This window comes from Haliotis asinina, chromosome 2, assembly GCF_037392515.1.
Source record: "Haliotis asinina isolate JCU_RB_2024 chromosome 2, JCU_Hal_asi_v2, whole genome shotgun sequence".
Classification (NCBI taxonomy): Eukaryota; Metazoa; Mollusca; class Gastropoda; order Lepetellida; family Haliotidae; genus Haliotis; species Haliotis asinina.
In genome coordinates this window covers 75,348,092-75,374,754 of record NC_090281.1, presented here as the reverse complement: position 1 = coordinate 75,374,754, position 26,663 = coordinate 75,348,092, and the positions used below count along the sequence as shown (strand labels likewise).

The 26,663-nt window shown below is 40.0% G+C and overlaps 1 protein-coding gene across 2 annotated transcripts in view; it reads right to left on the bottom strand.

Annotated features, from left to right (window-relative positions):
• Positions 1-1,065: 1,065 nt before the first annotated feature.
• Positions 1,066-26,663, bottom strand: part of LOC137274313 (leucine--tRNA ligase, cytoplasmic-like) — a 43,257-nt gene continuing 17,659 nt past the window's right edge. For both annotated transcript variants that reach the window (XM_067807451.1, XM_067807453.1), the window contains exons 10-31: positions 25,648-25,873; positions 25,130-25,217; positions 24,355-24,431; positions 23,891-23,944; positions 22,603-22,743; positions 20,769-20,846; positions 20,214-20,299; positions 19,457-19,605; positions 18,857-18,995; positions 18,331-18,546; positions 14,346-14,403; positions 13,825-13,888; positions 13,074-13,263; positions 12,094-12,184; positions 11,126-11,266; positions 10,283-10,423; positions 9,876-9,974; positions 9,209-9,316; positions 8,615-8,719; positions 5,560-5,655; positions 3,784-3,919; positions 1,066-3,151 (exon numbers count right to left, since the gene is read on the bottom strand). In XM_067807451.1, the coding sequence (XP_067663552.1) occupies positions 2,940-3,151; positions 3,784-3,919; positions 5,560-5,655; positions 8,615-8,719; positions 9,209-9,316; positions 9,876-9,974; positions 10,283-10,423; positions 11,126-11,266; positions 12,094-12,184; positions 13,074-13,263; positions 13,825-13,888; positions 14,346-14,403; positions 18,331-18,546; positions 18,857-18,995; positions 19,457-19,605; positions 20,214-20,299; positions 20,769-20,846; positions 22,603-22,743; positions 23,891-23,944; positions 24,355-24,431; positions 25,130-25,217; positions 25,648-25,873 (2,695 nt within the window). In that variant the 3' untranslated portion in view covers positions 1,066-2,939. The remainder of the gene's footprint in view (positions 3,152-3,783; positions 3,920-5,559; positions 5,656-8,614; positions 8,720-9,208; positions 9,317-9,875; positions 9,975-10,282; positions 10,424-11,125; positions 11,267-12,093; positions 12,185-13,073; positions 13,264-13,824; positions 13,889-14,345; positions 14,404-18,330; positions 18,547-18,856; positions 18,996-19,456; positions 19,606-20,213; positions 20,300-20,768; positions 20,847-22,602; positions 22,744-23,890; positions 23,945-24,354; positions 24,432-25,129; positions 25,218-25,647; positions 25,874-26,663) is intronic.

Genomic DNA, 26,663 nt, shown 5'->3' with positions numbered 1-26,663 from the left:
GTATAAACAGGTACTAATGCAGGCAGGTCACCAGGTGTACACAGGTACTAATGCAGGCAGGTCACCAGGTGTACACAGGTATTAATGCAGGCAGGTCACCAGGTGTATGCAGGTACTAATGCAGGAAGGTCACCAGGTGTACACAGGTACTAATGCAGGAAGGTCACCAAGTATAAACAGGTACTAATGCAGGCAGGTTACCAGGTGTACACAGGTACTAATGCAGGCAGGTCACCAGGTGTACATAGGTACTAATGCAGGAAGGTCACCAAGTATAAACAGGTACTAATGCAGGCAGGTTACCAGGTGTACACAGGTACTAATGCAGGCAGGTCACCAGGTGTACACAGGTATTAATGCAGGCAGGTCACCAGGAGTACATAGGTACTAATGTAGGCAGGCCACCAGGTGTATGCTGGTACTAATATAGGCAGGTCACCAGGTGCACACAGGTTCTATCACCCTCCTATACATATGATCAGTTTCGAATATCCGTTCTCGATATATCCAGAGTGTACGTTCCGCTAAATCTCCACTACACCCTGGGTGCATCTACATCTCAGTCTGACGCTATATAAATATCCTATATCATATCATGATTTTATTACCTCCCTTAGTTGGCTTTTTATCCAATCAGGTGTCTACGCGGGGAAGTTAAGCATACTCGTCACACCTCACCTTCAAATTTGCTTCTCAAATTATCTGACCGATTAAACTTGGCAACATAAATCTTGTAGAGGTTCTTGGCACTGCATCCATATAAATTTTTAACAAATTTTAAGACCTGCCTGTTTGTGTGTATGATTTCCCAAAACTCTGAGTCGCACTGTACAGAAACCTTCACAGCTGCAAACGCTGTCTTTGTTGTCACTGGCAAGCTCGGTTGTAACGGCCGATTAGCTGACTTTCTACTGCCAGAATGCAGAGCCAGCAAAGGGTAATAAAACTGTAGGGCTGATCCATAGATGCATCCAGACAATAGTGGAGAATTTATTGGAACATATACCAAGGATACCTTGGAGATATCGAAGATGTCTCTAATGTAAAAGAAAAGAAATTCACAGATTCAGAAAGTTGGTTTTAATCACAGACATCACACCAACAAAATTACATTCAACATCCCTGCAACCTTAGCTTCCACAAGAATTTTGTATGATCCCCAGACATCCCCCATATTTACTCATTCTCTCACTTCTGAATGGAGAAACCCTGACATTATTTTTACATACAGACAATGCAAGCACCTTCAAACTGATCATTATCTGGAGTGAGTGACCTAGTTCAACCCATTTTCAGCAATACTCCAGCAATACTCCAGCAATACTTCAGCAATACCACCCTGGCAGATGCCAGAGATGGGCTTCACAGCAGAACCCATGAGAGCAGTCAAACAAGCATGACGATGAAACTTTTTACCCAGTGGGTTACCCCACCACCCTCTGCATCTGGAACTTCAACCAATACATTGAGAATATTTTGTAATAATATCCACAGTTACCTTAATAATCTCTTTAATCTCAATCTCCTCATGATGAAAATTTGAAAAGGCAAATCAGAGAAGAAGATAAGGCTAATTATTCAATTTACTGAGGAACTGTTGTTTTGGGACCTTGTCCACCTAGGATGATATTTTGCACTGAAGGAGTTCAGCAGCTATATAGAGTTTGTATTAACTGTTCAGGGGTGGCAACAGGAAAATTTATTTTCAGTGGAAAACTTAATGTCACATCTTCAAATAGGAGATTCAGAGGGGGTGATTTTGAAATAGAAATCCCTGAAAATTGCTATCCCTGATTGCTTGAAATAACTTCCTGACTGGCACCAGTATACCAGAGTTTCAAATTTTGTTATAGGTCCTAATTGTCTGCAGGCAATGTATGCATCAATATACTAGTCAATGCAACAGATGTTTTTACCTAATCATTTGATACTTAGCTGATTTGTTGGGATAATGTCACCATATCACCCGTCAAAACATCGTCCTTGTTGTGTTGTACATAACAACAGTGTACAGATCCCAACAATATATGGAGATACACTGGATAGGTCAAACACCGAAAAATACAAACACGTTGAGGTGTAGTGCAGAAAAACAAGGAGCATGGCGCTAAACGCTGGAAGAGATCATTTCGAAAAACAACGGGGATGAATTAGTGACTCATAAACTCAGTTGGGTATTGGATGGAGAGGCTCCTCAGACTGATGGACTGTGTCCATAAACAATGTGTGGGGGTTCAATGACTATCTGAAGTTTACTCAAGGGAGATCTTATTGAATTACTCAAAAATTGAATGTCATGTACATACTGAAACATCAAACTGCTATTAGGTACTGAAATTGTTCATTCGATATTTTAATGTTTTGTTTCAAGGAAGGACTGTAGACTGATGGTCCTGATGGTGATCTGACATATATTTGTAGTGCAAACACTGAGTGTGATGAGTTTGAATGCTTCCATGTTCTGAAGCAGATTCTGGATTTAAGGAATGACTTTTTGCATATGTCATGAAAACTTGTCAAATGATAAGCTTTATGTTGTGTGCCATGTGAACTGATTCAGGCAAAATTGTGCAATAGGAGGCACAAATACAAGGAACAGAAAGTTCATCTGCCTCCAGCAGTACATTAGCACAGTAACATGGGACACTGCACCCATGTGAGGAATCGAACCGGGACCAGTGATTAGCAACTGTACCCATTAGGCTACCAACTGCCTCCACTTTGAGATGAAAATTGTTGAAACAGTAATCGAAAAAACATTGCTTCTATAAACACTGCCACAATCCATCCCAAAACATGAAACAGTCGTCCCCTCACATATGTCTTCTGTGCTCAGACCAACGACACCCTTCTTTAAAAAATATATAGTTGCATGATGTAAACATGTGACATTGAGACATTTCCTCTTGTGATCTGCAATCTCTCCAAATCGGATGAAGTTAGTTTGACTTGAGCATATACACCAGACGTTGCCCTAGAGGATGAGTCTTGCCTCCTTCTGCCACTGTCACTTCATTCTTCTCCACACTGATGCTGAACACAGAGGAGTTGCTAATGGCAACAAGTCCTTTCTTGAGATTGTTCATGTCAGGAAGCTGTCTTGGCCCCACCACTGGGTCCTCATACCTCAGCATCACGACTGATGACGGGTCTGAAACAGAGAGTGGGAGGGAGTGAATCTTGCTGCCTATCAGCGGAGTACTGTGGAGTGTTGTTTTACTCTGTTTTAGCAATATTCCAGCAATATCACAGTGAGGGACAACCCAAATAGGCTTCACACACTTTACCCATGTGGGGAGTCAAACCCGGGTCTTCTGCATGACAATCAAACACCTTAACAGCAAGGCTACCCCACAGCAGTCTTACAGCCATTCACTCACACAAGGGTGTGGTGGGTACTACTACAGGACAAAGATTGACCAACACATTTTTGAAAAGTGCAACCTTACATGAATGTCTATAGGCATCAAGTGCACTCTAAAGCAATACTAGTCTGACGATCTGATCAGCTCATCTGCATTTCACAACAAGTATAGATTACTGATGACCAATCCTAACCAAGATGTTCACAGTTATGTGTGCAAGTGGGTTGGGAATATATGTTAAACCAGACATAGCTGAAAGTTGGTGCACCCAGCTGATCACAAATTTTAACACAACACCCCATGTTTCTCTCAAGGTTATTACCCCTGTGATAACTTTCAGCCCCTTAATTCTCCAGTAAAACGTTTTGAATGTTCACAAATGTTACTACTTGAAGATATCTATGAGATCTTGACCCACCTTTGATCTTTGACCTCTCCATCTTATTGAGTCGAGTGAGAATCTGCTGAGGTGTGTCCCCCTGGAAAATTGGCACGGTGGTCTCGAACAGTCCACTATATGGCTCAGTATTTAGCAACTTTAAAGGGACATTTGGCTGAAAATTAATGAAATAAATGAGGAAAAGCTGTTATAACAATAAAGCATTTGTTTGATTGGCATTATTAGAAGCTGGTAAGTGATAAGAGGGTAAGATTCTTTATGGATAACAACTTCTTTATTGCATATGATGCATCATAAGCAATAAAGAAGTTGTTATCCATAAAGAATCTTACCCTCTTAACAATAAAGCAATCACAGTAATGTAGCTACTCGTTAACTGAGTTGAAAAACATGACACCCACAATCAGCAATACTTCAGCCATTTCATCAAAACACCAGTGATAAACACTGAGAAATATTTCACTCCACTGAGGTACAATGGTACAGAAACCGGGGCCTGCCAATCCAATACCCTTTTTTGGTACACTCTTGCAACAAACCAGTCATGCAAACTGACCACATCTCCACTCCACTCAGCTGCAATTTCACACAATGGTCAAATTACTGGGCTTGTCTATCAAATACACAGTTGAGTTTGATCCTGCAACACACTAGTGATACAACCCACTCCACTGAGGTACAATGACACAGTGAGTCAAACCACTGAATCTGATCAACCAACATCAATTTGAGCTCAACTACAGCAAACTAGTGATACAGATTAAACAAAACCCCACTCCACTGAGGTATGACGGTACACAAGGTCAAATGACGGAGTCTGGCCAACAAATACACAATTGGACTCGATCCTACCACAAAAATATAAACCTGAAGTAAGCTTCTTCTCACTATATGTTAGGTCATCTCTTGTTTTCCCAGAATAACCGCATTTGAGGTTTTTGTTTTGGAGGGTCAGGTTTTACTTTTCGTTAGTAAGACCTCTTCCCAGGTTATACTTTTCATTAGTAAGACAGCTTCCCAGGTTTTACTTTTCTTAACGTTCACAATTAAGCTCAAAGTACAAATGTTTTCCCAAGCGAGATTGGCACCCCTAGTCTCAGATTCATAGGCAGACGCTTTACCATATGGCCACCGGGCCAACGAAGGTGGTGGGGTTAAATTATCTACTTATAGTTACTGTCATTAAATTGATTTTACGCACGCTTCAGTAATTGCTATGTAGCTTCATTAAACGATCATCTACATTGTAATTATCCATCACTGATGGTATATATATTAGAGAAAACACTTCTCCTTGGTTTTGGTCGATAATGTAAAACCATCAGGGTCAGGAAATCCCTCCCCATCCGGTATTACATTGTCGACCAAAACCAAGGAGGCGTGTTCCATTCCACTGAGGTACAATGACATATATATGAGTCAAGGCACAAATCCTGTCCACCAAAAACTCATTCTATCTGTCCCCTATGAAAAAACATATGCACTTGTTTGGTCCTGGGATGCCCACTAAGCTGTCAAAACAGGAACAAGTCATAATCAGAGTGTGAAATAAGGTCTGGCCGAGTGCCCAAGATGGGCTAGATTTCGTATGGACAATCTAAATTTACAGCTAGCCAGTCTGACGTCTGGTAAGAAATTTAGATGTACCATACGTCTGAGTTAATTCGCAATGTCTTTCTGGTCTGGTTAAATTCATCTCAAGTTGGTAACATTTTGAAGTCACCAGCCCTGATGTCTGACTGACTTTTGTCTTATTTCATCCACTGTCATAACACAGATTCCTGTTACACTTACCTCTGTTCTGTAGGTGATGAAAGGCTTTCCCGGGCAGCAGTCTTGTTGAACCTTTTCATCCGCATCCTCAGAGAACTTGATGTCGATCTTCTCCAGCTGGAGAGACAGCAGGAATTATCAAATGAATCAGATATGATTTATACCACGTCAAAATATTTATAAGCCTGAGCTATGAGGAATTGCAAACTAAACGCCACAAATGATTACTTATTTTAGTCCCAAGCTGTGTCTAGCTCATTTTTTTAACAACTTGGAGTAGGAATGAGTGAGTAAACTACACCGAACAACAAAAGAAAGGCAACTCTTTTTTTTATCAAGTTCATAAATAGAAGACATAAACATGCACACTTTTTTTTATGGGATTTAAAGTTTTTCAAAACTTGCATTTCTTTTGCTGTTCAGTATTGATGAGATTTACACTGTATCACAACTTGTGAAAAGTTACAGATTAAATGCCACAAATTGTAAATTTACTAAGTGCCACATCATGCCTTCCCCATCTCATTTATAGAGGATACTAAATGACCTTCCATGTAATACTATTTTTATAAAATGAGTTAATGATTCGGTATACTATATCTTTAACAAGTTTAATAAAAATGGTATTTCACAGAAGCGACTTTAGTACATGTATTCTGTACATGGACTCACCAACATAAATTGAGAGAAACTGTCACAAAATTGCCTACAGTGTGAGGACTCTCAGCTTTCTGCGAGCCAAGCAAGGTCTAGTGACCTTGTGACAATAGCCATGTGACGTCACAACTTTGAAAAATTTTGACATCATATGTCATGCGGTATTATACAAGTGTAATATTGCCGCAAATATATTACACTGCAGTATCTTTAACGGGGTGTTAAAAAAACAACAATTTTGATGATAAATTACCTGAAACATTATTGTCACAACCAACATATACATATACTAGTAAATAGGGACAATCAGACAACAGTCACTCATTTGTAAATATACATGTACATTGTACTTGTACATAAGAGAATCAGGTTTATTTCCTGAAAAAACAAAAAAAACTCTAACTGAAAGTTGAGAACAGTCTACATGTTGCTATAAGATAACACTTAGCTAATTGTTTTAACGCATTTGTGGAAACATAAATCTAACCATATCAGACTGGTGTCTTTAGCTACATCTGAACTATCATTATCTAGAAGACAACATTATCTGTACTTAGGTCTTCTACAGTATATAGTCATACTTACATGCATACAACTAGTCAGTATCAGAGTCATCAAATAAAACATTATCTATGATAATAGCATTTATCTTTATTTTTTTATATTTTTTTTAGAGTACTTATCAGTCTCAGGCAAGTCATAAGGGATAGTAAATATTTTATTGCATCATATAATATATACGTTATAGACCCAGTTACAGTCAAACAGCATGGCATTGTGTCTTTAAAAATCTTCTCTAATATGTAATAATCAATCAAAATTTATTTAATGATTATCAATCTCTGTGACTGATATAATAATGATAACAACAGTCCATTTATCATGCGCATTACTCCATGCACAATGCATGCACAAAGTGTCCAAACAATCTGATGATTATTACACCGATAATAACACTTATATATCAGTAACTAGCCCAATGATGTTGATATTATCTAGTGTAACCATATACTTCTTGTTTAACCCAACATTTAGAAACATTCCAGCTAAATGATGGCAACATGGGTAATTGTGTCTGGACCAGACAATCCAATGACTGATCCAATGAACAGCCATCACTGAATTGTCTGGTCCAGACTCGATTATTTACAAAGCGAGTCACAATATGGCTTGAATAATGCCGATGTGATGTAAAACCCAACTCAACTACAAAGTGCCAAAGGTAGAAATCAAATCCTTTCCACACTATCAGGAATTTTAGTCTTCAAGATATGTTGGAAAAGTATTATGCACTTAAGCTGCGATATGATATGAATTTTGATACAAGAGTGCTGATACAATATGTATCAGGATACTAAAATCTTTAATTCTAACACCAAGCATATAACACTGTATCAAAACAAAACCAATTGTAAAGCATTACATCCAATTCCGCCAGTGCTGTACAATGGAAACAAGACAATTAAGTTTATATACAGACTTTGTGAATGTTGATGAGCACTATGTCTGATACAGTATTTACGCAAGAATTTCCAAGAAAACATTAACTTATGAAGAGACAATAAGAGCATATATTTTAATCATCAAACAAATGTATGTCTTTTTTCTTGATAGATATTGCAATTCAGCATTATTCAAAGTTCATTGATGTATTGTCACCAAGAAGTATCATATCGGTCTACACAACAATCTAAAACTTTATATTGATTCACTGAATAAACTTAGTTTTATTTCATGACTAAAATATATGGTTACTTATTTTCCCTTCATAAGTAAAAGTGTCACTATTGCGTCAAGAACTGTTGTGAAAAATGTTCAGAAACAAGTAATATGCAATCCTACTAAACTTTAGAAAGTTTACTTGACTCAGGTAACAGACTGGTGGATAAAGTCCAAGATTGCTCCCTTAGTTTCTGTGGCCAGTAAATTTGGTTTCATGATGGAGGAAATATATACTCCAAGCATTCGCCATGGATGCCAGCAATGGCTACAGATGTTACAACCTTGTGTTAATCAAGTCCATACACTCAACATCATTTACAAATACAGGAACAACTTTCCTTCCAACTATTTTAGAAGTATCTTCTTAATAAAATAATGAAATATTTCAGAGGTTGATATCTAGTCCCAGGCCAAATGCTAGAAAAGTCCCTGTCTTTCAGCATCTCTCTGCAGCAGTAAAGACGTTACCCAGACATTGGTATGACACCTCCCATCCTCCAACAATTCTTGTTGACATGCAGCTAGCTACAGAATGTATCAGGCTACTAAAGCCAAATATGGTGTGTTCATTGGCAACTGTATGAGCATTAAAAACATGGGTTGATGTTATCTCTTCATTTGGTCAAAAAGTACATGTACACCAATTAAATTGCTGCCTACAACTTGGTTGTGTGATACTGTTCAGCCAGTCACTCACCTCAAGAGTATATGTCAAATACTTCAGGTTTGTCTTCAGTATTTCAGTTTCATCGTAGTCCATTGTCAGAGCCAGAGCTTTCATTCCTTGTTTGGCAAAATTTTCCTATTGAACAGATTCAGAAATCATAATCTCAAGAAACTGCATCATAGTGTGTCTGTGAGCATAGCTTTACGCCGCTTTTAGCAATATTCCAGCAAAATCATAGCATAGGAACATCAGAAAATGGCTTCCCACACTGTAGCCATGAGGGAAATCAAATCCAGATCTTCAACATTACGAGCTCCACCGCCCTCTGAAGAAAGGGAAACATTAAGTGAGGCCATCACTCTGTGTCTCTTCATTTAATAAACATTTCCATTAAGTTTAAATAGTTTTTTTTCACTATATGGCCAACTACGTCCAGTGATGAACAACATGAGCTTCAATCTACATGGCATACAATGACATATGTGAAACAAGTCGGTGAGTCTGACCCACCAACCGTGCTAGTCACCTCTTACAACAAGCATGGGTTACTGAAGACCAATTCTAACCTGGATCATCACGGGTTCCAACAGTAGGTGGCTGCTAATAAATTCCACACTAGCTTACCTTCACTAGTTGCACAAAAGGCATCAGTTTCTTCATGTATTTCTTCAGTTCAGGCCTGTCCTTCAGTTCAGTGGCTATCAGCTTGTTTTCAGGAAGACCTGTCTCTGGCTAGAAGAAGATAAATCATTGTGTGAGTACACAACAACCAATACAAACAAGAAGACACAGTCATCAGTATCCCCCACATTACCTCCAATTTCAGTTGAAGTCAAAATGTTGCCATGGAAACAACAAAAATATTTTATTCAGAAAAATATCAAATTCCAAAACTATCAAAAGGCACCAGTACACCACACCACTAGACCAATCTATGTGTCAAGTTGCGTTGTGGAGGATAATAATCATCCAAGGAAATAGTTACTGACTTATCTCCCTGGTCTATCATGCAAGGAAATAATTACAGTTATCTCCCTTGTCTAACGCTGTCTTAGGGTCACATTACCAAGTTCAATAAGGTTGTTGGATCTTTTTCACACAAGAGGAACCTGAACCTCATACCTGTCAAAGAAATTAAAACTAGGAATTCTCATGCATGCAAGTAACCAAAGGAAGATCACTTTTCAAAAAGAATGGGGAATGTGCATCCTGACGCATCAGCTTTATTCCTGTGTAAAACAGTCTCTGTTGTATCAGTTTATAATGAGGGATCTGGAAGTTGTATTCTCACTTTGTGCAGTTCCTTCAGCTTGGTGAGAACGGCACTCTGCCATGGTGGGAACGTCTTTGCCACCCACACTGTGGCCTGACTGGGAGCAGGAGGACCTTTCTGGAAATGATCGTTAGCTGATGAAATATCTCAACTGACATAGACACACATAAACACTACTACGTATTTGCTTGTTGTTAAACATGACAATTATCAATTTCCATGAAGGTGGTCTTGATCCGACAATCCAGTTATAGACACAATGAGCATCCATCTATACAAGTGGGATATGTAGGCATACATCAACAAAGAAAAAGACCATAACGAATTGATCCTGTTTGTTGCTTCCTACGAGTTGTTTAAGACCAATTCTAGCCGAAACCTTCACAATGAACAGACAGCTCATCTGCTGCCTTTGAAATCCTTACCTTCCCTTTGCCTGGTGCTGTGTATGCCTTGAGACGGATGCGGAATTCATGGGCAGCATCAGTGATATACTCAGATGCCTGGACCAACTTCATGTCAACTTCTCCCCCAACTGGCCACAACGCTTTCATGATGCTGTCCGGCTGGGAGACAAGAGAGTTAGTTAAAGATACACAACACACAATGACCTTCAGACACAATGAACCATCTGATCCACTACTTCAGAGTTTAGGCTCCTTGGTCCTAATCCACAAAATGTTCCTGTCTTTACAACCTGTCATAACTCTTTTGTTTACCATAGGCCGACAGATGTATTATGCTTTTTGGATCAGGATCCAGGAGCCAAAGCGTTATAATGAGTGACTTTAGTTTTACACCACAGCAGGGGACATCAGAAATGTCCTCCACACATTACATGTACCCCATGAGTAATCGCACCTGGGTCTTCAGTGTAACAAGCAAACACCTTAACCACTAAGCTACCCCACTGCCCTCTCTAATATACAATTCCAATCCAGACTCCCAATCAAGGACACAAGGCAGAAGTCTGAGATTTTGTTACGAACAGTGTATTCACCTAAATAAGTAGTAAGTATCCACTGAGTATGATACTGAAAATAATCCTTAAATAATCTGAACCAGACAATCCAGTGATCAACAGCATGAACATCAATCTGTGCAATTGGTAACCAAGTCACCAACTCTGACCACCCAATCCTGTCTCCACTTGCAACAAGCATAGTTGCCTTTTGGGGCAAGCATGGGTTGGTGACAACCTGTTCTACAGCAGATCTTCACGGGTCCCAACTGGATCAAATCCCTAACCGTCCAGTTGGAGTACTGACCTTGCCCAGCAGTCCCCAGATGTGTTCACTTATGTGAGGACACAGTGGAGCCAGCATGAGGACCTGCACCTCGATGAAGCGCAGCACAAGGTCACGGTGCATCCCCTCCATTTCCACCTCCCGATACTTATCTCGGATGGCCTGAAATCACACATCACAGACAAAATATTCCTAAGTGAACTGGAATTTCTCTGAACTGGACTTGTTTTGTATTGAAATTATAAAATCGACAAGAATGTGATCACTTTTGAATGACGAAAAATAACCCATAAATTTGATGAATATTTACAAACAAACATGCACTTAACAGCATAAAGCTAGTTGCACTGTATCCATAGTTTTCATATTCATCACTACGGTAAATATTACTGTCTATGAAGAAATCTTACATCTTTTGTGAACATAATGAGATATGCTGGTAAACATTTGTTTCATAAATGAACAGAATACTTACATAAACATCAATAAGAAAATACACTTGGGAAACCCCTCAAAATTGGTGAATAAATTAAAAATGTATACATTTTGATTATAATCAGTAATCAATCGTTCACCACAAGTCCTCCGAAAATCAATATTGGATTTAGTCTCCGATTCCCCAAACTACCATTCCAGACTCAGTTGTTTCAACTTGCTGTCATACAGCCGGAATATTGCTAAGTGCAGCATTAACAACAATTTGTAACAGGGACATGTGGGTTGAATTTGATAGTATTTCCTTATACGAATATGCCTCTTGTACATATGTACAAACATTGATGTTCTATACAAACATCAGCCACATTTTGTAACAGGTACACCCTGCATGGATCAGCATGTAGTTCAAGGGAGATAAGCGGGGCTCAGACAAACAAAAACAGCTCAGTAGTTAGACTTTCATAAGATTGTTACGTTTTCATTAAAGCTACACCTAAACACAAAAGCTGTGAAAGAAAGAGCAATGTAAAGATGTAAGAATGTAAGTCTACCTGGAACTCAAAGAAGCCTGTCCTGAGAGCATCTTTGAAGAGGTAATTGTCATAGTTTGTTTTCGTCTCAGCTATGGACTTGTTTATTTCACTGAAGAAGGAAACATGTGGCATTAAAAACCAGTAATCAAATTTCGATGCATTAATCTGTCCTCAAGAAACTGAGTCAGAATTTCTAGTAAAACTTGATAGTAACATATCAGTTCTTACACATTCAATTTAAATGAGGTCAACATTGAGTCCACATAACTTACTTGATTCATTAGTACACATAAATGTCATTTTACTTGGTTTATTCTCACCCTATTGGTATGAATTACCCAAATACTCAAATATTGAATAATTCATCATGAAAAACTTTTGAAAAGCTGGTTTAAGACAAAGATCTAACATAAAAGTGTCTTGTCAACAAATCATCAGAAGTTTCTCGGATGTACATGAATTTTAACAGGAATATATCTCTGATAAAAAATACAACATCATATAAGCATTACAAAGACATACACCCAACTAACGTGTCTGTACCTACATTACTAGCCAAAAGATTCATTCATGTTTCAAGCATTAAACAACATGCACTTTCTTTTCTGAAATTTCTGAAATTATCAAAATGAAACTGAACAACTGAAAATGTACAACTGAAAAATATACAGCAAGGAAAACTATAGCATAGATCCCTTTATAAGGAAGTGGAAACATTTATCTACCTTACTGCACACTGAGCATTGAAGTGCTTTTATATCAATTCCCTGACAGCACTCACTACAATCAGAACTATTAAACCCTAGTCCTTCAATCTTGTTTACCCTCTACAGAAACTTTAACTATATTTTTTGTACCTATATGTCTATTTTACCCTTACAAAATCCAAATGATGTCATATGTATTATCTTTTACGTCATATGCAATTTATTGGAGAGTTGACATGGAAAGATTTTAAAAAATGTGCTTGAGCCAGTACGAAAAATCTCTTCAAATACCTAATGAAGACTTTATCATTGAATGTGTAGGCACTGGATGGGCCTTTCCTCAGGGTGTCCTGATTGGCCAGAATTTCCTTCACCCATTCCAAAAGAGTGTAGAGACGCAGGACCCCAGCATCTGCCATTTTCTCCACAAAGTTGGCATCTTCCACGTTATCTCCGGCATCTGCTAAAGACAGTCTTGTGCCTGGACAGAACAGGTTCATATATAAGGCACGAATTTTTATTTACTATAACGGTCTTAATAAAATGTAACAAAAAAACAATAAAATGTCCCATGTTGAATTAAACATGAAGTCTGCACCAGACATTGAAGTAACATTAGAAAGGACCAATCTGAAATAGTGTAAAAGCCCATTAAGATCTATAGCAAACCTACAGTCAACTTGGGATCAAATGAGAACAATGAATGATTAAATAACTCAGGTATAAGTGCATAAAACATACATAAGACACATGGTCCTGAACCTACTGTACCATGCAGGATCTGAAATCTGACATTTTATGATCAATCACAGGGAAAGTTGTTCAAGAAACTATCATGTAACATTGTTCTGTTTTCACAATTCACACCAAGAGGTGACAACCGGCTGGTGGCACAGAGCTGGTCATTTCCTGACTCTTAGGGGGCGTTGCTGAGATGCACCTGAAGTGCGTGCCGGTGTTGTTCCACCAGCTGTTTGTCAGCCCTCAGTGTAAAGAGTGAACATTCCAATCAACCATAGTGACACAACATCTCACAACCTACCATCAGCTGAGAACTTGGCCAGTGCATCGTCCAGACTCATGAAGTTCCCTGTTGACTTGGACATCTGTAAAGACATTGGTTGAGGTGAAACTGTGTTCTCTGAACCTTCATCTGAACACATGGAGAATGATCTGAACTTTTGCCTTGCACTACAGGATGTACAAAATATCCACAAGAATAAAATAGTACTCTGTTCTGTCAGGACATTTATGAGCATTTTAGAGTGCATAAATGAGATGCATTGGATGCTTAGAGCTTTACACAGCTCTTAGAGGTATGCCAGCAAGGTCACGGCAAGTGGGCTGAAGACACGGGTTCGATTCCCCACATGGGTACAATCTGTGAAGCCCATTTCTGGCATCCACTGATATTGCTGGAATATTGCTAAAACTGGTGTATAAGTCACTTATTCACTCACAAGTTCCTGGTGCCCCTGAGGGAAGCAGTTCTGCAAGGAAATGCCAGGAATCATCACTGACTGGCCCAAATATCCCCATGTCCCCCAAACCAAACCTGTTTACCTTCTCAGAATTCAGCATAATGTGGCCATTAGCTCTCACTCCCCTGGGCCATTTGGATCTGTAATGAAGGAAAAGGTGAGTCTGTGACAAATGATGGCAAAGTGACCCAAAGCATCTCAGGTACCATGTAACATGGCAATGTAAGAGTACCTGTTAAACTGAACCTTTCTGAAGTGATTTAGACCCTATGACACAGCAACATACTTGTCACTAGGCCACATGGCACAGCTAAATACATGTCACTAGGTCATATGACACAGTTACAAACATGCCACACTAGGCCATATGACACAGTTACATACTTGTCACTAGGCCACATGACACAGATACATACTTTTCACTAGGCCACATGTCACAGTTACATACATATCACACTAGGTCACAGTACAGATACATAGTTGTCACAGGGCCACATGACACAGCTACATATTTGTCACTAGAGCACATGACACAGATAAATGCATGTCACTAGGCCATATGACACAGTTACATACATGCCACACTAGGCCATATGACACAGTTACATACTTGTCACACTAGGCCATATGACACAGTTACATACTTGTCACTAGGCTACATGACACAGCTAAATACTTTTCACTAGGTCACATGACAGATACATAGTTGTCACAGGGCCACATGACACAGCTACATATTTGTCACTAGAGCACATGACACAGCTAAATACATGTCACTAGGTCATATGACACAGTTACAAACATGCCACACTAGGCCATATGACACAGTTACATACTTGTCACTGGGCCACATGACACAGTTACATACTTTTCACTAGGCCACATGTCACAGTTACATACACATCACACTAGGTCACAGTACAGATACATAGTTGTCACAGGGCCGCATGACACAGCTAAATATTTGTCACTAGAGCACATGACACAGCTAAATACATGTCACTAGGCCACATGACACAGTTACATACATGCCACACTAAGGCATATGACACAGTTACATACTTGCCACACTAGGCCATATGACACAGTTACATACTTTTCACTAGGCCACATGACACAGTTACATACTTTTCACTAGGCCACATGTCACAGTTACATACATATCACACTGGGTCACATGACAGATACATAGTTGTCACAGGGCCACATGACACAGCTACATATTTGTCACTAGAGCACATGACACAGTTACATACTTGTCACTAGGACACATGACACAGCTACATGCTTGTCACTAGGCCACATGACACAGCTAAATACTTTTCACTAGGCCACATGTCACAGTTACATACATATTACACTAGGTCACATGACAGATACATAGTTGTCACAGGGCCACATGACACAGCTACATATTTGTCACTAGAGCACATGACACAGCTAAATGCATGTCACTAGGCCATATGACACAGTTACATACATGCCACACTAGGCCATATGACACAGTTACATACTTGCCACACTAGGCCATATGACACAGTTACATACTTGTCACTAGGCCACATGACACAGATACATACTTTTCACTAGGCCACATGTCACATTTACATACATATCACACTAGGTCACATGACAGATACATAGTTGTCACAGGGCCACATGACACAGCTACATACTTGTCACTAGAGCACATGACACAGCTACATACTTGTCACTAGGACACATGACACAACTACATGCTTGTCACTAGGCCACATGACACAGCTACATACTTTCCACTAGGCCACACATCACAGCTAGATATTAGTCACTAGGCCCCGGCACAGTTACATGCTTTGCACTAGGCCACATGACAGAGCTACATACTTGTCACTAAGCCACATGACACAGCTACACATTTGTCACTAGGCCACATGACACAGCTACATACTTTTAACTAGGTCACATGACATAGTGACATTCTTGTCACTATGGCACCTGACACAGCTACATACTTGTCACTAGGCCACAAGACACAGCTTCATACTTGTGACTAGGCCACATGACATAGTTACATACTTGTCACTACATCACATGAGACAGTTACATACTTGTCTCTAGGCCTTGACACAGTTACAAACATGTCACTTGGCCACATGACATAGTTACATACTTGTCACTACATCAGATGACAGAGCTAAATACTTGTCACTAAGACATATGACACAGCTACATACGTTTCATTAGGCCATATGACACAGCAACATACTTGTCACTAGGCCACGTGACAGCTACATACTTGTCACTAGGCCACATGACTGAGCTAAATACTTGTCACTTGGCCACATGACACAGCAACATACTTGTCATTAGGCCATATGACACAGCAACATACTTGTCACTAGGCCACGTGACAGCTACATACTTGTCACTAGGCCACATGACTGAGCTAAATACTTGTCACTTGGCCACATGACACAGCAACATACTTGTCATTAGGCCACATGATACAGCAACATACTTTCCACTAGGCCACACATCACAGCTAGATATTAGTCACTAGGCCCCGGCACAGTTACATGCTTTGCACTAGGCCACATGACAGAGCTACATACTTGTCACTAAGCCACATGACACAGCTACACATTTGTCACTAGGCCACATGACACAGCTACATACTTTTAACTAGGTCACATGACATAGTGACATTCTTGTCACTATGGCACCTGACACAGCTACATACTTGTCACTAGGCCACAAGACACAGCTTCATACTTGTGACTAGGCCACATGACATAGTTACATACTTGTCACTACATCACATGAGACAGTTACATACTTGTCTCTAGGCCTTGACACAGTTACAAACATGTCACTTGGCCACATGACATAGTTACATACTTGTCACTACATCAGATGACAGAGCTAAATACTTGTCACTAAGACATATGACACAGCTACATACGTTTCATTAGGCCATATGACACAGCAACATACTTGTCACTAGGCCACGTGACAGCTACATACTTGTCACTAGGCCACATGACTGAGCTAAATACTTGTCACTTGGCCACATGACACAGCAACATACTTGTCATTAGGCCATATGACACAGCAACATACTTGTCACTAGGCCACGTGACAGCTACATACTTGTCACTAGGCCACATGACTGAGCTAAATACTTGTCACTTGGCCACATGACACAGCAACATACTTGTCATTAGGCCACATGATACAGCAACATACTTGTCACTAGGCCACATGACACAGCTACATACATGTCACTCGGCAAGTCTAAGTAAACTTGGTCTCAGTGTTAATCGCTACACTCCACCACTGAGTCTAACAAACCTAGTAGAAGGTTGTGTCAGGTAACCTTTGGGTGACCTATGACCGTCCAATCAAATGCAAAACGGTTAAACTGATTTAACCAATCAGACAACAGCTACTACTTAGGGATCGGAGGGCCTTACAAAATATTCAGGTCACTGACACAGATCTCTCAACAAACAAAAATCCGCATATAACACAGTTATATGACCTGCAGCATATACGCTTTGGGGTTTCTGTTGACATGGTTACCATTAGCTAATATTTCCGCAAGGTGACATCCTTGAATATTCCCCCCAAAACTATTTTACTCACCGTTGTCATGGTTGTAGCGTGCGCTGTGCATCACCCGAAAGTGAGCGTATGCTAAATAGCATTCAGAATCGTTCAGGTACAAACCTCTCCGAGATAAAAATTTGAAATGGTACGTGCGAATGTCCACTTTTGCAATTTGGTAAGCTGTGTTCTGATTGGTCAATCTCAAAGGTTACCTGACGCGACCACACATAAGGTTTTGTTAGTAGTGGACTGTAACAAAAAGTACTGAGGCTAAGTTTACTAAGACTGGTCACTCGGGCACATGGCACAGCAACATACATGTCACTAGGCCACATGACACAGCTATATGCTCATCACTAGTCCACATGACACAGCTACATATTACAGACTAGGCCACGACACAGTTACATACTTGTCACTGGGCCACATGACACAGGACCATACTTGTCACTAGGCCACATTACACAGGCACCTACTTGTCATCAGGCCACATGGCACAATGGCAGTAGATAAAGTAAGTCAGATGGTTGGGGATCAGATCTTTGCCAGACATCCTGACATCCAAGGGGTACCAATAATTGAACTCGTTCTTCAGTTTGTCCAGCATGGCCCTGGGTATACCTTCCTTTTCTGGGAACGGGGAATCCTTGAAGAAGATGTAGTCCCACACTTCTGGAGTCAGCTGGTCAGCCCTAGCACAGAAATACACTCACTGACATATGGGCACCTGTTTGAAAACTGAGTCAGGGAGTGCCAAAATGATAGTACCTTTCATAGCTTCCACAGACGAGCAATTCTACCTATAAAGAACTTGTGAAGGAAACAAACTTTTGTTTGAAACATTTCAAAAAATCACCTCACTCTGAGGACCAAAGTACTGAACATCAAGAAAAGTCTGGTGTCAAACAACACTTCCATTAACTTTCCCAGCCTACCACTTATTGAGCGCAAGCTAATACTGAACTCTGTACAACACTTACACCAACCCCCACTGAAGCTCACCTGATGTTGGATGGGCCAACAACACTTCCATCGATCTCTCCACCCTGCAGGAGGTGAACCACAGTGTAATATGCCATGTAGATTGTGGAGTCGGACAAACTCTCAACCAGGTAGTCAGGGTCCCATGGGATCTTTGTTCCTGGGAACAGTTATTATCACTCATAGACAGAATTAAGCATGAAAACTGTCTTGAGCGATGTATCATCAATACCGACCTTGGGACCAAAATAACATTTAAGTGGCTTTGATGTCAGTTTGGCTGGTAAGACCAGGCTTATAACACAGGAAGGTAAGAATATGCACATAAGGTAACTGCAGCCTCACTTTGTTAAACAGGTTCAAAACTGACCAATCAGCAGACAGTATGAAATATTTATCACCTTAGAGGTGTTATCTGACAACACAGTGATCGATAATGCGCTCAATGATATTCACTAGAAAGGCAAACAATCAACATTGTCGCCAAGACTGACCATCTGGTCTAACTGAATATTTCTTATTATCAGGATGGGGCAGATGGAGACAGAATCCTCTTGGGACTTTGAGGTCAAATACTGTCAGGTATCACTGATGGGAATTCCCCAGGGGAAGGTAACTCACCTAAACCATATGACCTAGAGAAGGCATGCTCATGCAGCCATTCGAGTGTAGCCTGGAAATTCTTGCGAACCTCATCATGGAATGTTTCCATTGATGCCAGACATTCCTCAGCTTGAGCTCTCCATTTAGGCTCTCCATAATCCAGGTACCTGCATGTGTCCAACAGACAACATGATATACATTTAGGTGGCAAAAAGCAAAAAATGTGAAAATGCTTGACCATTACAAGAAAATGCTGTGTCCATCAGTTCATCAACAGGTGTCTATTTAGTTTGTAGTTTTGGGGGGCCTTTGTAGTCTGAAGGTTAAAGGGTCAAGGTGAAGACCCGAGTCTGATTCCCCACATGGGTACAATATGTGAGGTCCATTTCTTTTGTTCCCCGCCGAGATACTGGCGGAATATTGTTAAAGTGGCATGAAAACGTACTCACTCGCTTGTCAGTTGATTAATGCTTCATTCTGTATTGCTAACACTGCTGTGAGATCAGGGTTGGTAAATGATTGTTTCTGGACAATCCAGTGAATAACATTACTTGATGACATGTACCCTCCAAGTCCCCAAGCCTGACCACCTGATCCCATTAGTCGCCTCTTACAACAAACATGGGCTGCTGAAAACCAGTTTTAACGTTTTAACGTAAACCGGTTTTTAAGTTTGATTTGCCAGGACAATTCCAGTGTTCACTGGCTCTACCAAGCGTAATCTGTTGGCACACACTGTCTGACTCATCACCGATTACACAACACCAGAACTCACCACTGATCACAAAGTGCTACAACACACTCATCTGCAGACCGTGATATCACCTTCTTCTCTGGCTCCATGTACAGGACAGCCTCTTTCTGGAAAAGGAGACATTCAATTCTTAGAGCTGGCTAAAACGCTGTGTTAACATCATTTAGAGAAATTGGGTGTCTATCCTATGGCCCTATGGATCAAACAAATATGCATGCATATCAAGAAAACACTGCTGCAAGGATATTTCAGTGGAAGAAAAGACTGTGCAGCTAAAAGTGCGCGAGTTGAGTTTTTATGCCACTTTGAGCAATATTTCAGCAATATCATGCAATGTAACACTTTAACCACTAGGTTGCCACAGTGCTCCTGCAAGGAGGTATATTTCAAAGGAATGAAAGAATTGCAGCAAGGACATTTCAAAAGAGGAAAACACTGTATTGCAAGGACATTTCAGAGGAAGAAATTGTATTGCTAAAGCTGTTTGCTCCTAAAAAAAGTTGGAATGCAGGTATGAAATTTATGGTGTGATTTCATCAAGCTTAAATAACATGATCAGTCCATCTTGACACGCACCTGGGCTACCATTCCTTTCTGAATCTTCTTCTTCACATCCTGGACCCTCTGACCTTTAAACTCTCCAACTTTCATGATCTGGAATAAAAAAACAAAATTCAGCAACAATTCCATTAAAACTGAAGTCAAACTAACTGGAATACATACACAGCAAAGAATGACAAAAGATGTGTTGCTTCAGCATGTGCAAGACGATATAATGTTCTTAATATTCTATTAACAGTTGTCAGAAACAAACATTTGCAAACGGATGTAAACATACAGTCCTAGATTTGAATTATAATAAGAGAATATAACTGAAGCATATAAAAAGAAAATACTAAGCAAGGTCTCATTACATACAATTTGTACGAAATGAATGTTCTTTCTATGGTATAATACCAAGCCTAAGTGAAGTCACATACCATAGGAAGGTCACAGTTGCATACTATAATTCATATGTAATGAGACCAAGTGTGGTATTTTATTCATTACCCACATTTTGCATGCATTAAACTGAATAATTGCATGTTTTTGTTAATAATGGTTTCAAACCAAAACCGTTTTCAGACAGATTTTGCAGAAGAATGTTCTACTGTTGTACACTTTTCACATGACATCACACTGTAACATCTACCCCCTTGGTAACCAACGTCACGATGTATGTAAGTTGTCATCACCTTGAACAGCCTCAAACAGTAACCTACTCCACAGAAGTCTGTTTCTTTGCAGTTGCTTCACTTGGCTAAAATCACTGGTGAAAACATTGAGTTTATGTTCTTCGAGGGAGATATGTCTCAGTTCGCCCCACAATTACACAGCAACACAGCAATGCTTGGAATGGCTACATTCCCACAATGCATATAAGTTGTAGAATGAACAAATTCACTTGTTTGTTATGAATGGAAAAGTAGTTCCGTCACAACGTGACGTAACTGAGACTGAGAGGTCATCAGTCATCCAATCAAATTGTTAGTATCTCAGTTCAAGTCATTTCAACACAGGTAAATGCAATACGACATTCTGTGACATACAAGATTAGTATGCAACTACCTATACACTGACCACATTGGTAATAACAAAGAGTACTTTAGAGCTCTTTCTACTTGTTATCTGCCATATTGACACTGCTTGTACATATCGGTTAACTTTTGTACAAAAGGGCTGGTAAGTTTTACGCTTTATTTCATAACTGATCAGACGGAATCCCATAAACTATCTTTGTTCAGTTCTCTTATTCTTTATTACTGATATGTTATCAGGTTATCACACACCTCTACACTGCTTTTACATTGGTGAAAACCTGATAACATTGTACATATTTAAACATGAAACTGGAATTAATTCCAGTTGATGAAATGTCCTTGAGCCCCTAACTCACAGCTAAGTGAGACTAGGGGTCTGTTGTGAAAAACGATCTTTTACATAAGTTAGAACTGAGGTAGCACTAAGTTTAAGCTCCTAATGTTGTTATGTACAAAGGCATCCATATCTACAAACAACAACTTCTGACAGGATGATGATAAATCCCATTCAAAAGGTACAATCATGGATTCAATACCACAACCAATAAACCCTGCTGGGCTTGCACAAACAAAATTCTTGGAGCTATGCACTTTAGGCATGTAAAGTTTTTTCAATACCCACAAACACTGTGAAAGTGCCATCCCAGAGAATGGTTCCACAAAACATACAGCCTGAGACAAACATGAATAAAATGCTGGCTAGCTATTCTTGAAACGTTCATAGCCCTACGAACTTCTTAAGCCCATTCTTAACACATTGACTACGATCAAAGTTAAGAATTCTTAGGGCTACGAACGTTTCGAGAATAAGGGCCCTGGTCACTACTGACCCCTTCAGTGAAGCTCCTCAGGTAGACCTTCTCCTTGGCCTCTAGCAGCTTGTCACGATCATTCTGACTCTGCACCTTCAACATGTCAATGACGGTCACAGCAGACAAGTCTCCTAACTCCCCAACATCTATGATGGGTACCTGGAAAGGAGACAGTAAATATTTAGCACAGTTCCTTATACTGTACTACCATCAGTGAGCAGTCTATGTATACAATCAAAATTATTTAGCACACTGATAAACCTTCAAGGTTCAAATACACTGAATGCACTGAATTTGTTTATTAACACCAATGAGCTGAAGAAGAAGCATTTTTAAAATTATGCATTGTCTTGGAAAATTGAGGTGAGAATTTATAGAAGTCAATTTCTTTATTTTGTGATCCATAAATTTATCACTCCTAAATGCTTTTCTATGACTGATCTTAGACAGCTTAGAATACTTCCCCATTGGTATTATTCAATATGGAAAGCAACTGAGAGACATGGTGTCAAACACCACTTTGAATAGCATTCCAATTATATTATGATGTGTCAGGAATGTCTGATGTGAAGCCAGTCTGACGTTTACGACTTAGGAATGAGTAATATTCCTGCAATATCACAGTGGGCTGACACCAGAAATGGTCCCGTGTGGGCAATCGAACCTGGGTCTTCAGCATGACAAGTGAACGCAATAACTAGGCAACCCAACCATCCCATCCTCGATATCTCCAGGGTCTACGTTCCGAAAAGTCTCCACTATACCCTGGACGCATCTACGGGTCGGCCCGATAATTTTATTACCTCCCTTTGCTGACTCCGCTTTCTCACAGTAGCCAATCAGAGTGGTCGCCGTTATAACCGAATTTGCCAGTGTCAACAAAGGTAGCAGTTGCAACTGCGAAGGTTTGCTCGCCGTGCGACTCACAATTTGGGGAAATCATACATTGAACTTTATAGGTCCGAAACCTTTTTTAAAACATATGCAAGAAATCCATCTAATACTTTCAGAGAACCTACGCATGGTTTGTTTGCCAAGTTTAATCGGTTAGAGAATTTAAAAAGCGAAAGTGAGTTGTGATTGGTTCGCTCAAATTCCCAGTGTAGACACGTGATTGGATAAAAAGCCAGCCAAGGGAGGTAATAAATTTATCGGGCTGAGCCGTAGATGCATCCAGGGTATAGTGGAGACTTTCCGGAACGTATAACCTGGAGATAACGAGGATGCAACCACCCCTGCAGCAACTGAACCTTGGTAGCCCCTCTAAGTACATATGGCTTAATTCAATGTTGAAATCAATACTCACAGGTTCAAAGGGCAATACCATGTGATCCTTGATGCCATATTTTTGTCTGAAAGCCTGAAATAGAGTAAAGACAATGACACAAACATGAACCTCTACACATGAAATTAGTCACACCTGTCATAAAGTTATCTCACCGTATACATTAATGTTGGATTCGGCCTGGTATGTTTAGCTTAGTATGCAGCATATCTACCTTATCAGCCTAATATTTCGATTTTCTTTTTAATTTACAGACGCCACATAGCTGAGTGTGGCATAAAACTAAACTCGCCCACTCTTGGCCCCAAACAGTGATGTGTGCTCCAGTTTTTCCTCATATGATGAACATCATCTGCAGTCAACTACACATTCATGATTCATGAATCCTTTGATCATTTAATTCTGGAAAATGTTTTCCATAGAACAGAAATGCCTCCTGGGTCACATTTTAATACACTTTTTGTAAATTTTAAAAGTATACTTACTTCTTTCTTCTTGAGATCTCGGAGAGCTGCAATATCATCAGGAGAATCGGAGGGAACACTTGTCACAACACCTGTCCCTGAATCAAATACACTTAAAATGAGTGTCAACAAGCATCAGCTGATATACTCAAACTCAAATACATAGAAAATTTTAACTGAAACCAGGATTTGTGGATAACTGTAATGTTGTCAAAAGTATGTGGAAGTTAAAGCAGTATGCAGCACTTTGTATCTCTGTAAAGTGTGTAGTACAATGAGCTCTCCGTAGCTGTCTGTTACAGATTGTAGTACTTTGAGCTCTGTGTTCCTGTGTAGTACCATAAGGTGTGTTGTACTGTGTAGCTCTGTGTAGCTATTGTTGCAGTGTGGAGTACTTTGAGCTCTGTGTTCCTGTGTAGTACCATCATCATTGTGTAGCACTGTGTAGCTCTGTGTAGCTCTGTGAAGCTGTGTGTAGCAGTGTGTAGTAGGAGCTCTGTGTTCCTGTGTAGTACCATCAGCACTGTGACGTACTGTGTAAAACTGTATTGCACTGTGCAGCTCTGTGTTTCACTGTGTAGTACTATGAGCTCTATTTCACGGGGTAGTATTGTGTAGTGCAATGAGGTCTGTGCAGTACTGTGTAGATCTGTGTTGGAACGGGTAGTACTACACAGCTGTGTTGCACTGTAAGGTAAAATGTAAGAAACTTGTCATGCACTGACTATGTGACTTGTTGAGATTCGTTGTATATCAACAGTAGTGGAGGCCTTCTTCATTGACAGTATCTTCCTACCTTTATCCTCTTTGATAGTGAGCATGGGCAGGGTGTAGATTGTCTTGTATGATGACAAAGGCGCTGACAGAGCATGACCCATTATGTCCTGAAAATTAACAAGAAATCATGCAGACAGAAATATTGCTTTACCTTGCCCTATGTGCTGACATAAATGATTATCACAAATGCGAAAATGGATGTAGCAAATAAAAAGTACACAATATGGGGTGCATATTACAATTAGTGTTGCAGTAATCCTTCCAATTAAAGTTTCCACAGCTGGACCAGACAATAAAATGATTGATATTTACATTTACTATCCTTGCCATAAGAGTGAGTGAGTGGTTGAGTGGGTGGTTTGGTGGGTGGGTGAGGGAGGGAGGGAACAAGCGTGGTTTTACAATGGTTTTAGCAATATCACGCCGGGGGACCCAAGAAATGGGCTTCACACACTGTATCTACAGAGATAATCAAATCCAGGTCTTCAGCATGAAGAGTCAATGCCTTAAACACTTGGGTGTAACAAAATGCCCTACCATTCCGACAAGTTCCACCAGGACCTTGTACTCTCCATTGACTGCTGTGAACCCCTGGTAGCTCATGTTCCGTGCCGCTCTGCGTGTGCACACAAACACCTCTCCAGTCACAATCTCTATGGCCACATACTTCATGTCTGGATGCAGCCAACAGTTCGTCTGTCCAAACATGGTCTCTGGACGTAAAGTTGCAGGAACCAGAAACACTGGACGGCCCGTCAGAGAACTATGAATTATAAGAAATGAAGCGCATATACTGGCTCAAATAAAATGAAAATGACAAATCCAAAGGGCATGATCATTTGGGAGGTCAAAGATCTTTGCTAACTATGTTAATGGATATAATTCCCTTCAGACCACATGGATTTTTTTTCTGAGAATAGGCAAGTCTGTTTTCTCTCTTTGAAGGGCATTTAGAAGTGAAATACATAAGAATGAAGATTTTATTAAAATCTAAATATTTTAGATATTTAAATACTTACCTTACCATAGGTCTTATGCATATTACCTCTAGCTTCGCTAAACGAGATCAGACAGTCGTTGATTCGCCATCCCCTCGATGGCTACCTCATGTAATCTACGAATGTAGTCACGGAAGTGACGTGATCTCTCCACTCGCGCAAGAGCGCAGAATCCAAAATTCACTTTTACCGTCAACCGGAAGGTCCGAAGAGTCCAAAGTGGGGAGGAGCATCCAGCGTTGGGAGGGAGTCACCGCCCTATGGTAAGGTAAGTATTTAAATATCTAAAATATTTAGATTTTAATAAATTTTTAACTTACCTTACCATAGGTCTTATGCATATGGCTTCGACAGATGGATGGTGGTGTGGACTCCAGAGGACCATCCCTCAGCAAACAGTGCACATGCATCAGGAGAACTCGGGAAAGCCAATGTCAACGGTCTCAGGATAATACCTAGAACAGGACAAAGAGCAACCCAATAGAACTCCAAAGAAAAACCGACGCACCCTGGGGGTGAGGTTAATCTTAAGACCAAAGGTAAGTAGAAGTGTAG